Source organism: Cynocephalus volans, chromosome X, assembly GCF_027409185.1.
Source record: "Cynocephalus volans isolate mCynVol1 chromosome X, mCynVol1.pri, whole genome shotgun sequence".
NCBI classification, from domain to species: domain Eukaryota; kingdom Metazoa; phylum Chordata; class Mammalia; order Dermoptera; family Cynocephalidae; genus Cynocephalus; species Cynocephalus volans.
Window position 1 is genome coordinate 61,640,385 of NC_084478.1, and position 17,200 is coordinate 61,657,584.

Consider the following 17,200-nt stretch of genomic DNA (forward strand, 5'->3'; position numbering starts at 1 on the left):
TTTATCCAAGAAATTTTTGGAAGAGGCCAGACTGGTAAAAACTTTAAAGGAGGAGCCTCTTTTTTGAATGAAGATTGTCAGGATTTGTAACTGTTAGGAAGTCACTGGTGTGCAGTAGACTCCCTCCTAGAAAGTAGTAGTAACTTTGAACCTTTGAATAAAGAAGAGAATCAGAAGAACTGAGTTTGAGAACTTTGAGAGAACCTCATTCAGATCAGCTTGGTCAGGAATGTGACTCACAAGCCCTACCAAAACTTACCAGTTTCAGTTCTGTATCTTAGTTTTAGAGACCACATCCCTCAAGTAAGTACCATCACACCCTCAGGCATTTCTCTGTTCTCATCCATTTATCATAGACTATCAGTTTTAGGAATTAAGTTTGTTGGTTTTAAATCATAATTTTAGAAGTATAGCAATCTGTAACAATGAAAAAGAAAAAATAATTTATCTTTGACTTGCAAGTGTATCTAATACACCTTCCATTCTTTTGCTTAAATATCTATAAAACCCCATTTTATCAAGGCTATGTAAAAATAACTTAAGCTGTTTCCTTAGCCTGAAGTAACTCTTCTTTTACTTTCCTTATTTATATCTTTTTGGATTCCGTTATGGAGTTGTCTTTTCTGTGCATTCCCAGAGCAGGTTAATCTTTTTTTTTAACTTACATTAGCAAATTAATTTCAGCGAACTTTGTATTCAGTTCTATATGCATAGTCATAGCGGAGTGGCTGGCATAGAGTAAAAGCTGTTAAAAGTTGGGCGCCAACATACTATTCCTAAAAGACTGTGTCTACCTTAATTGAATATAGACAGCAGTATCAACTACTCACACCTTATTTATATAGTATGAAATACAGGTTTCTGGGGGGCAAGCACACAATCTAAAAACTTCAAAACAATGGCATTAAATCCTTAATGTGTATTGGAATAATTTTCAGAGCTTTTTTTCTGTTTTGCAGGGTGTTACCTCCAACCCACTGAATGAGAACATACTAGACTGGGTTTGGAATCCAAACGTTGCTCCAAATTAATAATTTATGAATAAATACGTAATTTGTCAATTATGAAAAGTTATCTCATTGCTTGTCTTCAGTATTGAGAATACAGTTGAAGGGTTCTACAATTAAAAGATTCCTGAGATAATCACAGACTATGCAGCTAGAAATAAAACAATTTAAAGGGAAATAAAGTCTTGAAACTCAAGCTTTATGTGTTAATTACATGAATATAGATTCCCTCCCTCCAAATAGGAATCAAGTTCCATAGGCTATATGAAGCAAAATGCTATAACATTATTTTGAAATATTGAACAAGTCAAAAGCTTTTAAAACAGAAGGTGACTTTGGTGATAAAGATGTCAACAGAAATTGCAATGAATCAAATCTTGCATTAAATTGGACCAGAAGTGCTCTATAAAAAGAAAATCACTGTAATATTAAAAAAATGTCTTAGATAAATCTTCTTGCTTGGAAACTAATTTTCTATAGACTGCTTTTTGCCTTGAGGTTTCCATATAGTCTTTGAACTGCAGAGGCCTCCTCTGCATAATAACTATTTCACACAGCACTAACCAGTTTCAGCACTGCAGTGTTTCCATGTGAGGTGCATAGTCTCTTAGCTGCTTCTCTGTTGGGTGCTGGATATTTTACCATGGTATTTTTGGGTTTGCAGGCTGGTTATCATAATTGATAGTCCTTTCTTCTGATTTGTATGTTAATAGGTGCATCTATTTTGCATCTGGTTTAGATACTGGAAATGAAGCTATGAGGTCATGTTATCCCCACCCCAGTCTTCATCTCCCTTTAGTGTGCTGAAAGGTATATCAGTGTTTTTATTTATGTGGGATGGTTTTGTGTGGCTGTCCTCAGTTTCTTGTAAACAGTAAGTAAATAGTAATTATTCTGTAAGTTCTTTCATTTTCATTGCATGTTTTTGAATGTGTATTCTTTTGCTGAATAATTTTACTATATCTTTGCTGTTTGGAAATGTTTGATATTTCATGGTGTGGATTTGAAATGGCACATCAGTAACTTGATTTCTGCTTTTCAGATTGTTTAGTAATTATATAAAACATGGTCAAGAGCTGTTCTGCCAGGTTTCATTGCAGGGTCTTGAATATTGATAGATAAAATGTAGGCTGGGCTATTTGAATTATACACTTCTCTGCGCTTCCTTGTGGAGTTTCAGTGAAATAGTGAAACTAAAGTACTGTTATCTTGAAGACTGTTTCTTTTCAGGTCAGTTTGTATGCTTTTTTGGCTCAGTTAGGAAAGGTCTGTCTTCTATCTAAGTATTAATTTGTGCTTGCAGGGTAGATTAGATTTAGAAATGTAGTACAACCTGAATGTGTGACTCTTTTTGTGTAGAGGAAAGCAGTTGATTACAAAGCATGCTTTATTTTCATAGTGCTAACATTTTAAAATAGTCTGTTTTGTATTGCTGTGGTACCACACTTAAAGAGGTGTTTGAAGACATATGATCTGCTTATCAGGCCAAGAGAAGATAAAATCAGTTCTCCAAGTGTTCAAAATGTTGCATTTTTTTCATTTAGTCAACCATGGCAAATAATCTTTCACTTTTGTTGACCATTCTGTCCCTGGTGTCTCTTCATTGTCCTTAGGGCATTATAGGCTCTGGATAAATATTTGAACAGATTAAACATTTAATATTTCAGGGTCATAAGTAATTTTGCTAGTAGTTTACCCATTCAGAAGCTGTTACAAGCCTTAAGTTTTAAGAATACTGCAGATGTAGGCTAGCCTAATTATGCGTGCACATAACAGACATTCGTGAGTGAATATAATAGGTACTGTGTTCCTACCAACTGATGCTTTCTAATTTTTCTTTCCTTGTAACTTTGGGTAGCCAACATTAGTTTATTCTTATTGATTGAGGGTTCTAGGTGACCAAGTGCAGTTCTCCTGATTCTTTGTTGAATATAGTATTTAACACTTGCTGATCATTATTTCTCTTGATAAAATAAAGTTCTTTTGGTGCTTACATCTAAAAGTTGTCATTATGGATATCAATTATCAGTCTGTCCAGCAGTTATAAAAAAATACAACTCTTTAGATTTTTGGATTGTGGATAGAAATGAGTTTATTGTGGCCACTTTTTTTAATGGTTTGTACTTTGGCTGTTGCTAAATGCTAAAAATGCTAAAAATTTGTGGAGGCTCAGAATATTTGAATATACATTTGTGGGAATATTTTTTAGAAGAGTTTAAAGAGATTTACTTTTTTTAATTTAAAGATTTTATACCAACTCTAGCGCTTGTTTGTCTTCTCTTAGTTTACATACCAGGTTTAATGTTGATAAACTAGATGTCAAATGTCACCCAGTGTTCTTGATGATAATTTGCATTCTTAAAAACTAGTGTTATATGTTGATGTTAACATGTATTTTCTGAGTAGGTTTATAAGACATTATAAGTGCATGCTATAAAATACTAGTGGTTTAATATTGCCTGAGGAATTATACAAATTCTACATATATAATATCACATACATTCTAAAAGGACAATTATATTTCAAAGATGAACTTGAACACAGGCTGTTTAAAAGACACCGAAGTACAATGTTTATTGAAGAATCAGGAAAGTAGTTTTACCCTCTGACAATTCTCAGTGATTTTCTTTTTTTTGGTTTGAAAGTTCAGGTTTCATTTTGAGATACGCAGTGGTGTTCTGACATTAATACCATTGGACTTCTACTTGCATTTAAAAAAATAATGATGTGTTCTATTTACACTGTTCTATAATACTTCCTGTTTACTTGAAGACTTAAAAAAATTTGAAGCCTTTTCATATAAATAAAAGTATACATAGGATAACTTGATAAAATTAATTCTTCAAATTCTCCATTTTCACTTGTCTCAAGAAAATAACCAAACAACATGTCAGTTGTCACCAATAAATGTTCAAAGTAATTCTAGCTGGTTGGCTCTAGTACATTCTGTTTGTATAGCATAGTTTCATTATTGTGTTAGACCATACATACCTGAAAAATATTTTAAGACACTTTTATGTGACTCTAAATTTAGGGTATTAATTTTCTTACTCTCCTCTTGCAGCATTTTCAGTTAGCTTTGGTTGACTGTAATCCCTGCACTTTGTCCAATGCTGAAAGTAAGTATTATTGAGTACCATAGTTCTCTACGTGTATTCAGATCACTTTGTGGCAAATAACAATAATGATGATGATGATGTTAGTGATAAATTATGTGCAATTTTTTCTTCTAGAGTGGTTGAATGTGACTGTATTGGTTGCCATGGCTACTTGTACAAATGGAACATATAAGACCAGATATTGTGAACAGCCTGTGTCTAAAATAGACTAGTGAAGTGGGTTGTTGAATTAAAAATATCTGCACTACTGAACCAGATTGATTTTTTTTGTCTATTAATTATATTGTAGATGACTTGGGGATTAGAAACAGGGTTTGCCAATATTTTAGAAAAAATGAGTATACAATGATTTTTATGTAGTAGCTTACTCATTCCTCTCTGTGGTATTAAAATTAATGGTAATTATGAAGCCATACTTTGAATTTTTATTACAGTTTTACATACCAAATAAAAAGTTTGAGGTGACATTCTTCAATTTAAAAAGAATGTGTTTGTGAAGCATGTTCTGACATAGTAGTTTTCTTCAAATAAATATTTTCTACTTGTATATAGATTTCTTCCCAAAAGCAGATTGGGTTGATTATAAGTGTTTAGCAGTAAATATGTGTTAGTGTATTTGTTTATTTAGTGTACTTTAAAGCATCCAATAAAATGTTTTAAGAATCTTCATTGGATTCAAGCTGGATTTCTTAAAATCTTTTTACTTGAAAAATAAAGATCTTAATTAGAGTAAAAGGAAAATGGAGCAATTCTTAATGAAAATTTCAGGTCATTCAAAGGATTCTAGGTCAGTATTTTGCTATAAATGACTTGGTTTTGTTTTTTTAACAGTATAGAAAAGTGTTAGTGAAAAGTAGTCTCATGTTTAGAAATGCCTAAGGAAATTGTCTAATCAGTGAAAAAGCTGTAGAATTTTGAATATAACATGGATTAAGACATAGTGTGGATTAAATCATCACCTAAACCAGACCAATTGTCTCATATTTCTACTAAAGGCAATTTCCTAAGAAAACATAAAAGATTTCTGTTTTCTTCAAATGAAACTCAGGATTTGGTGAGTGTATTTGCTGATCAGTGTATTTGCAGAATAAATGGTGGAAAGGTAACAAGTGAAGCAATATTTTAGTTTCTAAAATAAGGTTAGATTTGAAAGATAATTTAACTCATTGATTTAGTAATTTATAAAGTGCTAATTTATACTTTTCCTTAATTATATATCAAGGTTATATAAACCATCTAGAATATAGATCCTTTAAAATCCTTTAAAGATTAGTTTATGAGAATAAGAAAACAGTTGATTTTCATTTAACTTATTACAGTCTAGTACCTAAAAGCTAACTTTGTTAACTGTTTGTCAGTTTGAATGACAACTTTTGAGGAACGATTTATAAATGTCAAACTAAATATTTTGGTAATATTTGGTAATCCTCATTTTATTCTACTCTGTCAGGGTTAAATCTCAGTTGTAGGTCATTACCCTTTAGAGGAAAACATTTACATTGGTAGGTGCCACAGGGCAGAAAACTTTCATGTTGAATTTGAATAAATAGTTTGAATCATCATGAATACATCTTCAAGTCTGTTATGCCTCTCTTTCTGTTGGTTATTGAGAAGGGGAGTATGAATAGGAAGTAGGGTGACCAACATATGTTTTGCCTAGGACTGAGGAGTTTTCTGGGATATTCAGTGCTGAAAGGTTGGTCACTCCAGTGGGAGGGCACATGCTGTATTTATAAAGACCTTAGGCTAGTATAGTTGAATTGATTTGGGTAGTTTATTTTAGACAGTCTGCATGATTACTTGAAAACCATGGTAATGGCTGGTAGCTCATGGAATGCTAACAATGTAGAGTTACCTACTTTGAACCAGTATTATTGTTTTAAACACCATGCTCTTTATTGTCTTTATAAAATTTATTTCTCTGAATTTTTTTATGTCATCACTGATTTGTATATGCCACAGATCTTGACTGTTCTTTGAAATCCTTCCATGTTGCTTTGTGATAATACAAAGATTGGAAGTATGAATTATAGAAAGTAGAGTGTTTAAAAAAAATTTCTGTATGAGATATTTTTGTGGCACAATTTATGTAATTAAAAATAAATATACTTAACTGCTTCTGGAACTATCTAAGAGGGATTAGTTACAGTTTATGGTTTGAAAAGTAGATTCATGGTGATGTAAGACTTTTCATTATATGATTGCCTCTTGGAATAAAATTATTTCTCCTAGTATTAATTCTGTTTCTTTAAAAAATAATTATTATTTATGAATAAAGTTTAATTTCAGGACTGTTTATGGCGATATTTGTTAAAAATTTCTACCTCTAATTGAGACTTACCAAGTGAAGCTTTTCCTTAGTTACTGGGGTTTGCTCCACTTTGAAGATGTTTAAGAATTTAAGTATGTGGTGGTTTTCACACTACAAAAGAGTAACTCGTGGGATAGTGAGGTCCTTTTCATAAGGCCTAGGATTAAGCATGGAGGAAATTTGGTATGGTAGTAAAATGCTGGCTAGCTGCTGATCTTTTTTTCCTTGCTACCTTTAGTAGAGGAGTAAGAAGACTGGGGGAATTGGGTGTAGATTTTCCATCTCTTCCTCCCTCTTAACCTGTAACACAGTCTCCATTTAGTGATGTAGTGAGATGAGAATTGGATTGCAGCTCTAAAGGAGAGCTGTTTTTTGAGTTGGAGTGGGGAAGAAGAAAAGCCGTCAGCTCATGTGGGTAGAGGGGATGCGTGCGCACGCACACACTTTGTGTGTGTGTGTGTGTGTGTGTGTGTGTGTGTGTGTGTGTGTGTGTAGAACTTTCATTATTTTTTGTGTGCTTTTCACAAAAAGCTGATTTTCATCTTCTTAAGATGGTATTTTTATTCTGCCTCATATCTGATTAGTTCATGTTTTGAATAGTGGGATACTTAACTTATGGAGAGATGTAGTAATGTTATTTGATTTTAAAGTTCATTATATATTTTGTTCGTTTTGTTTGCTTATCTCACTCTTGGATCAAGGAACTTATGGTTATTTAGCTCAGCTGTTTCCCAGTATTGCTCACAGGGAATAGACATGAGGATCCCTAGCAGTGCTGAACAAAAAAGGGCAGCTTCCCAGGCCTTGCCCAGAGTTTCTGAATCACAATCTCAGGAGCCTGTATTGTTAACTAGCCTCCCAGGTGAATGTTATAGTTATGGGAATCAGTGAATGAGTTCAGGGTGCACACTGCAATGAGAAATTGATAGCTGTGGACCTTGTTTTTAATAATCTGCATAAACTTTTTGTATATAATTTAGAACAGCTCTCAGATTCCATGAAATCCAACTCATATGAAGTCCAGGTAGAACATAAAAAAGAGATTTATCATTCAAGAATGAAAATCATAGTATTTAAGTAGCTAGTGTCCAGTTTTGATTCCTGGTTCATTTTTGCTTTTAAGTCATTCATCCGCTGGTGATACAGTATCAGGAAGAGCTAGAAATAAAAGCTGAAATATTCTGTTTTTATTTGATTTTCAACATATACTTGTTAAGTGTGGGACTGTTTTACTGTTCTTGCCTTCCATGTGTTTTGTCTTTTTTTTTTTTTAAACGATGAAATCCATCCAATTCTAAATAGCTGAAAGAAAATGAACAACTCATTTCCTCTGTATTATTACCAGTGTCATCCTGGTCTATGACTTCTTTATAAATGTTTATATGAAATATGATATAAGAAGAAATTAAGAGGCTTTTCTTGGGTTTTTTTAAAAATTAAATTCTGACTTTACTATATTTCTTGACTTGGAATGCAATTTTTAAATACCATGTTTTGAAATGTGTAGATCATAAAGATTTTCTCTATTTGTTTAATGTTGCTGTTTTGAACTTTGTAAGACATACTCACTTGCTATAGATTTTAATACTAATTTTAATAATTCCATTGACAGAAATTTTATTTGATAATGTCCAACAATGAATACTTGTGGTTTCTTACTATGTTTATGTTCTTTGGTATGTTTTATGTATATTCTCTTTTACTAAAAGCAGATAAAAGTTATGTTCCTCTATTATATCTATATAGACTGCTTATGTTTTACATTTTATGTTATTCTTATTTAACTTAACCCAAATTCTGCCATATTGTTATTGATTTTTTATTTTCCATCATCTTTTGCAGTTCAATTTCACATTGCCCACTTATATGAAACCCAGGTAAGTGTTTTAACTTACCCCATTAAAACAAAAATAAAAATTATCACCCATATCATGCTTTAATGAAATCAGATAGATACAGATGATTTAATGGAGTTCTGGGCATTGCCTGTTACATAAGTTTTATATTTTATACTCATTAAATGTGGCCAAGAAGTTGCTTAGTGAAACAGGTTATTATGCACAGTGCTTGCTATGTACAAAGAAGTTTCATTTAATATGATTTGCCTGTAAACTTGATGCATTTGCAAGCTCAAATGTCTGTATTTAAGATTTCTCTTAGTCTTGATTCAAAATGCCTCGTTTTCTTTTCAAAATGTTTATAGATGGTTGTTGTAATGCATTGCTTTTAAATGGTTTCTTTTTCTTAAGATTAAAATAGCTCTTCTATGTTTCACTATTTGAAAGGCATATTAGAGTCACCTCTTGATGTTATTAACATTACTTTCTTGGCCACTTTATTTTAAAAGCTTTTTCAGTTTAATTTTAGAACATTTTGTTTTCATGTATGGCAGATTTTGCTTAGTCATATGATGAAAGGTATAACACATTCACTTTAGGCAGTGGTATGGGGAATCAGGGATAAATTTGTATGAGACTAAAACTTAGGTAATCATAGTATGCACAAAACATAAATCTTATAACAGCTTTTTAGGAAAAAAAATACTGTTTGTTGTGTGTGTGCCTAATTTGTAGGATCTGTCTTGATATTTTGGCCCAAGTATGAGGGTACTTCAAAAAGTTTGTGGAAAAATGGAATTAAAAGATAATACAAGTCTTTCCGTGAATTCTTTGAAATACTCTCATATAACACTAAGGCAAGTGTATGCCTGCAAGCACATACCCGAGAGATACAAGATCCTGCCACATCTCATTATTTGTATTGTTCTGGGATGTAATCAGATAGTTTGAGATAATTTATGCTGGAAGTTACCAAACCCAGTTATGTAGCAGAATCATTTGGTAAGCTTTACAAACCAGAGCCACCATGGGGAGCTTCAAAATATTAACATTCGATTTCTGAGTAACGCCACCTCCCTCCCCTCAATACCCACGGAATCAGAATTGATACACACTCAGGTTGAGTTCTGTTCCATCCTCCCCCAGCTTTTCTAGTTCTTAATGAATTCACTGGTCTGTCAGTAGCTGAAGCAGAAGTTTTCTCACCTTTATTTTTAATGAGTGTCTTTGCTGGAGATGGAATTCTATTTATTTGACCACTTTGAATTTTTTCATTCCACTGTGTTCTGGCTGTCATTTCTGATGAGAAGTTGTCTGTTGGTCTTCTTTTTTAATCCTATCAAGGTAATATGGGTACGGGGTCCTCCCCTTATTGAGTCTTTCCTTTGGTAAATTTTAATACTCATTTAAGATTAAACAAAACATAACAAAAGGAACAAAACTCATAGCAAGCAGAGTATACAGTTGACCCTTGAACAACTCGGGTTAGGGGCGCCACCTCCCTGTGCAGTTGGAAATCCACATAACTTTTGACTCCTCCAAAACTTAACTACTTTATTACTACTTAAGTAAATCGAGTGTGGGTTGTGTGCCCTGAGTCCTGCTTTAGGGGCGGGGGAGTGCATTGTTACTTTAGTAGAAGTTAAGTAGTTAACTACTAATACTTAACTACGAATAGCCTACTGTTAAGTAGGCTACTTAACTGTTCATGAGGAATAACATACCTAACCAAAAGTTTTCTAATATATTTATTGAAAAAAATCCACATATAAGTGGACCCACACAGTTTAAACCTGTGTTGTTCAAGAGCTTGCTGTATAATTATTAGGTGACAGGAAGATGACACTGTAAATGTATGAAAGGATTGAAAAATATCTACTCCAGTGATTATAACAAGAATTTTCATTTTCAGGTAAAAAATTACGAAAAGCAAAATGGCCTCCTTACCTACCTATAAAAAGTTAGTTTTTATAGTTCAACCATTTTATACCAATAGATCTTATTTATGAATATAGATTTAAAAAATTTAAATTTAAGTAGTCACATGTGGTTAATGGCTACTGCTAGGTAACCAAATGGTTCAAGGGAAGTTTTTCTATATAGGAAGAAATCTTTTCACTAATAAATGAAGAAGGAATTGAATATTATTTCATAATCTCGGAGAGGGCCTGTACTTACGTTACCTTCACAGGATTAAACAATAAAATCATAATTAAAACAAAAATGGGGCTGGCTGGTTAGCTCAGTTGGTTAGAGTATGGTGTGATAACACCAAGATCAAGAGTTTGGATCTCTGTACCACCCAGCTGCCAAACAAACAAACAAAAATGATGGAATACCATTTTAACTAGAGTGGTTAAGGAAGGTCTCTTGGACAGGAACTGAATCCTGACTGGAGAGGAGCCAGTGATATAATCAAATTGAGGCTAATGGGTGTGTTTGGGGAGGGGAGTGTTGGTGTTGATGGGTTATTCTAATAAAGAGGCATTAGCAAGTACAGTGGCTTAGTGATATTGAGCTTATAATTTTTGGAAGACGAGGAGGTCTTTTGTAGAGGTGGAGGTGTAGGATTTAAAAAAAATTTTTTTTTAATCATATCCATTTAGGTTTGAGTAATTTTAATGGGAACTCATCTCCACCCCCCCCACCCCCCCCCATTTTTATCTTTTATGGTTTTGTTAGACAAAGCTGTTGATATCTTGGTAGATTTTAGAAATTAGATTCTCATGGGTTTCTGTGTATGTGAGGGGTCTTCAAAAAGTTCATGGAAAGATTTGTACTATCTTTTAATTCTATTTTTTCTACCAACTTTTTGAAGTACCTTAAATTTAATTCTGCCTATAAATAAAGATAACTGTTTCTCTGTAAACTGTCATATCGCCAAATAAATGTATTACCATCAATTATTTTGGAGCATTTACATCAGTGAGTTAATTTACTTTTCCTATTTTATGAACTGGAACCTCAAAACCATTTTTTCTGATAGTAATAATAGTATGAATTAACTGGCCTTCTTTTCTTTTTCTTGATTTTAATGAAATAATTTGAGCAATTCATTATCTTAATTCTTGTTAGTCTTTAAAGTCTAAAGATACAGGATTTCACCCTTTCCATTCTATTATTAAAATGTTAGTTATTTTTGAATAGATAATCCAAAAGATAGGGCCTGAAAAAATACACGGTGACGTGTCCTGCCTCTATTTCCCTAGGCACCTATTCCCCTCCCTAAAGCCACCAGAGATTTTATATTTTTACAGAGAAACTCTGCATATATAACCAAATCCATATACATGTTTGCATGTATATGAGGGTACTTCAAAAAGTTTGTGGAAAAAATAGAATTAAAAGATAATACGAATCTTTCCATGAGTTTTTGAAGACCCCTCATATTTCTTATTTTCTGATAGCCAATTACGTATGTTCTCTTGTGACCTTTAATTTTTAACTTAATATTATATCCTGGAAATCATTCTATATCAGTACATGTAGAGCTGCATTATATCCCTTTGCATAGATGTACTATAACTCATTTAACTACTCCCCCTTGAGAAATAGTTATAAGTAATATTATTATGACTAACACTTTATAAGAATTGTTAGTTTCAATTTTAACAGTCTTTTAACAATCAGCATTAATTTATTACCAAAACATTGTAGACTGATCTTATAAATATGTATCTTACACAAATCCAAAAATTCTAAATAAAGAAAAATAAATTCCAGCTATAGTATGTCATGAATATGTAGGGTTTATTTCATGAATTCAAGGATGAGTTAATATAAGGATATCTAGTAACAAAATAAACAGAAATCAATGTAAGGAAATCTAATATTGTGAGAAAGGAAATAAGGAGAAAGAAATTAATAATACTAAAAGGAGAGGAAAACAGTAGACTTAATTAATAGGTTCGAATCTTGGTTTTCTGAAAAGATTAACAAAATAGACTAACAAAATTAACAAAAAAATTAAGAAAATTAACAAAACACAAGCTAGCTTGAATAAGGGGATAAAAGGGAAAGAAAGCACAGATACACAAAATAACAATGGAAACAGAAGTAATTAAGGTAATCATAACAGACCTCTTTGCAGACCTCTATGCAAGTGAATTTGAAACCTAAATGATATGGACTGTCTCCTGGGGAAATGCAGATTAAAACAATTTACCTCATTAGAATTAGAAAGGTTTAAAAAGCCAGTTTCTGTAAATGAAACAGAAAGTTATTAAGTAATACATACAGAAGATACCATGTCCACATGGTTTTACAGGGGAATTCTTTGAAACCTTTAAATAAGAGTAGATGATTCCAATGCTCTATAAATTGTCTCCGAGTATTGAAATAAATTTCCTTGTTCCTCCCTCCTCTTTTTTGTGCTTATGACAGCTTTTAATCTGACTTTAGGAGACATATGTGTTTGATAATAGTAAAGGTCTATACAAATGAAAATCCCTGATTATAAAAGTTAACTACAGGCCATAGGGCATTAATATTCTCTTTTTAAATACAAACATAAATTTTACCATTTTAACCATTTTTAAGTGTGTAGTTCAGTGGCATTAAGTACACTCACATTGTTGGGCAGACATCACCACCATCTTCAGAACTTTTTTTTATCATCCCAAAGTGAAACTCTATACCCATTAGGCAATAACTCCCCGTTACCACCCTTTACCAAGCTCTAGGCAACCACTCTTCTACTTTCTATAAGTTTGGCTACTCTGCTTATCTTGTGTAATACAATAACATAATATGATATAAAGGTACTTCAAAAAGTTCATGGAAAAATGGAATTAAAAGATAATACAAATCTTTCCACGAACTTTTTAAAGTACACTAGTACTTTAAAATAATAATACAAAATAATGTTTGTCCTTTTGCATCTGGCTTATTTCGCTTAGCATAATGTCTTTAAGGTTTGTACATGTTGTAGCATGTTTCAGAAACTCAGTCCTTTTTAAGACTGAATAATACTCTGTTGTATGTATACATCACATTTTGTTGATTATCCTTTCATTCTTCAATGGTCATTTAGGTTGCTTCTACTTTTAGGCTATTGTAAATAATGCTGCTTGAACGTGGGTGTGTAAATATCTGTTCAAGTCTTTGCTTTCAGTTCTTTTTTATATGAATTACTGGATCGTAAGATAATTCTATATTTAGTTTTTTGAGGAACCATCATACTACTTTTTTCTCATTCCTTTTTGAAGCACATATTACATTGATACTTGAACCTGATAAAAGACTATTAAAAAAGAATTAATGTACAGACCAATATCACCGGTGAATATTGGTGTAAAAATACTAAGTATTTACTAAATAAAATATTAGGAAACAATACGTTACCTCATTAAAAAAGATACACAATATGCCATGACCAAGTGATATTCATTCCAGCAATGCAAGGTAAATTAAATATTAGGAAATCCATTAATGTCACGCATCATAATAATAGAGCTAAAGGTAAAATCAAATCATTATCACCATAGATTCTGAAAAAGCCTTTGACAAACTCAATACTCATTCCTACTAAAAAACACTCTTGAACATAGGAATTGAGGATTACTGTCTTATCATGATAAAATACATATACTTTAGTCCCCAAACCAGTATTTCACTTAATGGAAACACTAGAGACATTTTCACTAGAATCAGGAGCACAGCAAAGATTCCCACTATCTCTGTTACTCCTCATTATTGTACTATAGATATTAGCTAGTGCAGTTAGACAAGAGAAATAATTAGACACAAATTAATACACAGAAATTAATAGCCTTCAACAACAATAATCAGTCAACCTAACGTTAGGGAAAAAAATCCCATTTACAGTATCAGCCAGGTAGATTATTTAGGAATAAAATTAAAAGAGATGTTATGATTCAGCAGTATCTAGATGCTGATTTATAAGTGTAACATAAAAATCAATGCAAAAATATCAACACAGTTTTGTAAGCAGTTAGCTATGTTGATATGGGAAAACATGCTAGAATAGCCTGGATGAAACTGGGGTGGAAATTTTATGGGTTATACTAACTCTATCAGATATTGAAATATACATTAAAACCTGTATGATTAAAAGTGTGATACTGGCATGTGAATAGAGACATAAACAGTGGAATATCCTAGAAAGCCCAGGAATAGACCTAGGTACATGCAGAAAAAAGGTGATATCTTAAAATCCTGGGGCCAAGAAGGATTTATTAATAAATGGTTCTGGGACCACTAGGTAACTGTTTGGAAAAAGATAAAATTAGACCAATGAGTTCAACAGTTCACTCGAATAAACTCCAAATGGATTGGGGTCAAGTGTAATAAAAATGATACTGTACAAATACTAGAAAACATTGGGAAGTCCTCTTTAAACTGGATATAGGAAAGGACTTTCTAATTGTGGCTCACAATTCAGAGGCAGTAAAAATAATGACCAGTCTGAACAACGTAAAAATAAATTTTTGCATGACAAATAACACCATAATTTCACAGGACAGCTGAGAAACCAGGAGAAAATGTTTGCACCATATAGCATGGACAGAGGGCTAATATCCCTAATATGTAACAGACTCTTAAAATGTGAGGGATAAAGGTAGAATGTGGTGGAAAAATGGGGAAAAAAGTACATGAACAGATACTTCAGAAAAAAAATATAAAAATAGCCCTAGTCATATGGAAAAGTGTTCAGACTTACTCAGAGACATGCAGGTTAAAGCAACACTGAAATGCAATCACACATCTATCAGATTGGTGAAAATTAAAACTGGGGAAGTAGGCACTCTCATGCATCGTGAGAATGCAAATTGGTACAACCTTTCTAGAGGAGCAGTTGGCAATAATCTAACAAAACTGTATATGTGCTTACCTTTTGACCCAGCAGTCCCACATTCAGGAATCTGCCTTAAAAATACACCCCCAAAAGGATGAAAAAGGCACAAGGATATACATTGGAGCATTGTTTGCAATTGCAAATTGTTGGAAACAACCTAAATGCTCATACAGAGGAGAATGTTTGTATAAACTATGGTACATTCATTCAACGGAGTACTATGCAGTTGTAGAAAAGAATGAGGGAAATCTATGTGAACTGACATGGAGTGATTTCCAGGATATACAGTTAAGTGGAAAAAATGCATAGTGCAAAAGAGGATGCCTTGGTGAGAGAAAGAAAATATACATGTGTAAGACAAAATATTCTCATGCCATTTGTACAAAAGAAATACCGAAAGTATAAACGAGAAACAAATGAGATTGGTTGCCTGCAGGCAGTGGGTGTGAATGGGGTAATAGGGATGAGTAGGGAGCAAAACTTCTGAGTATTTATTTTTTGTATAGCTCTCTTAGAACCCGATAATGTTTCATATGTCCCAGAATTAATTGTGTAATTAAGATCATCCAGGATGTGGACCAACCTAACACAATATGGACAGTAACAGATGAATCTATCTGTATTATAAATGAATAACATAACTATACTGAAGTGGGGGTGGGAATGAAAAAAAAAAACTAACCTAAGTAACTTTGGAGAACAATATTTTTATTCTGTAGTGTAAAGCTAGAGACAAAAAAAGAACTGTAAACAAACCCTGCATTGTAGTTTCTCACAGGGATGTGGATTAGAAATTCTGTAGCTACTTCACATGAATATTGCAAGTAAACAAATAGCAAGTATATTGTGGATAATGACAGCCAGGTTTGTCACTGTCAGAACTTACAAATAAGGAAAGAAGAAAGGTTAGACTGAACTCTGTGGTGTTGGATTAGAATTGAAGATATCACTATGAATTTATGGTCATTATGGGCATAGATAGTTGGGTAGGAATAGATGAGGAGGATATTTGTGTGTGTGTACGTGTTGGTTTTTTTCTTTACATTTTTAACTTGTGTTTTTTTTTAGTTATTTGTGTCTGGGGTTTGATGTCTTTCATCAGTTTTGGAAAGTTCTCAGCTATTGTGTTGTCAAATATTTTTTCTGCTGCATTCTTTTTATCTTTCCTTCTTGAACTCCAGTTACATGTATGGTAGACTATTTATTATTTTCTCAAACATCTTGGATGACTTTTTTTTTTTTTTCTTCAGTCTTGGTACTTTCTGTTGACCTGTTTTCACATTCACTCATTGTTTTTTCTTTTAAAAAAACTCTTCAGTCTGCTATTCAATCCATCTAGTGATTTTCTTTTTAAAATTTCAGATTAGTATTTTTCACTTCTAGAATTTCCTTTTGTTTCTATTTCTCTTTCTGTGGTATAATTTCCTGTCCTTTCATTCATTTTTTTTTTCTTTTTGTCTGTGAGTGAACATTGTTAAAATAGCTACTATAAAACTTTCTGCAAATTTCAACATCTGAGGCATTTCCCAATTGGTTTTCATTAATTTCCTTTTCTTTTGAATACAGATAAAATTTTCTTGATCCTTAATCTCAGTTTTATCCTGCGTATCATGAATGATACATGTAGAGAATGACCGTTATATTTTTGTGAACATTGATATGCTCATCTCACACTCTAAACTTTGTCAACCCTGTGATGGGCAGCAGCTGAATTCTCTTCAGTTCTTTTAGGCTGCTTGACATCCGTTTTGTTCATTCATAGATCAGTGGTCAACCAGAGATTTGGGCAGAATTTAAATGCAGAATTTGGTGTTTCATTTCTCTGACTCCCCCTGAGATTTCTCCCCTCACTTCCAGCTCTGCGATAGCCTCAAAATCTGTACTATGATTGATTCTTCAGGCTAGTAAAGATTGCTGATTTGTATTTGAGTTTTAGTCAGTCAGGCACTAATTGGGTGCAAATCCAAGAAAAAGGAGGTTACTCATCTAGTGTTGTTTCCTTCTTCTGAATGTTAACTTTTCCTCTGGTTTTAGCCCGATTCTTGTCTCTCTCCAATGCTTTCTAATGCTTTACCCAGAATTTAAAGCTGTTTGTGGAATGCTACTCC

At 32.8% G+C, this 17,200-nt stretch overlaps 1 protein-coding gene across 5 annotated transcripts in view; it reads left to right on the forward strand.

Moving 5' to 3' along the window:
- Window positions 1-17,200, forward strand: part of KDM6A (lysine demethylase 6A) — a 195,813-nt gene that overhangs the window by 111,130 nt on the left and 67,483 nt on the right. For all 5 annotated transcript variants that reach the window (XM_063083613.1, XM_063083610.1, XM_063083615.1 and 2 more), the window contains exons 7-8: window positions 4,072-4,126; window positions 8,280-8,314. In XM_063083613.1, coding sequence (XP_062939683.1) covers window positions 4,072-4,126; window positions 8,280-8,314 — 90 coding nt within the window. The remainder of the gene's footprint in view (window positions 1-4,071; window positions 4,127-8,279; window positions 8,315-17,200) is intronic.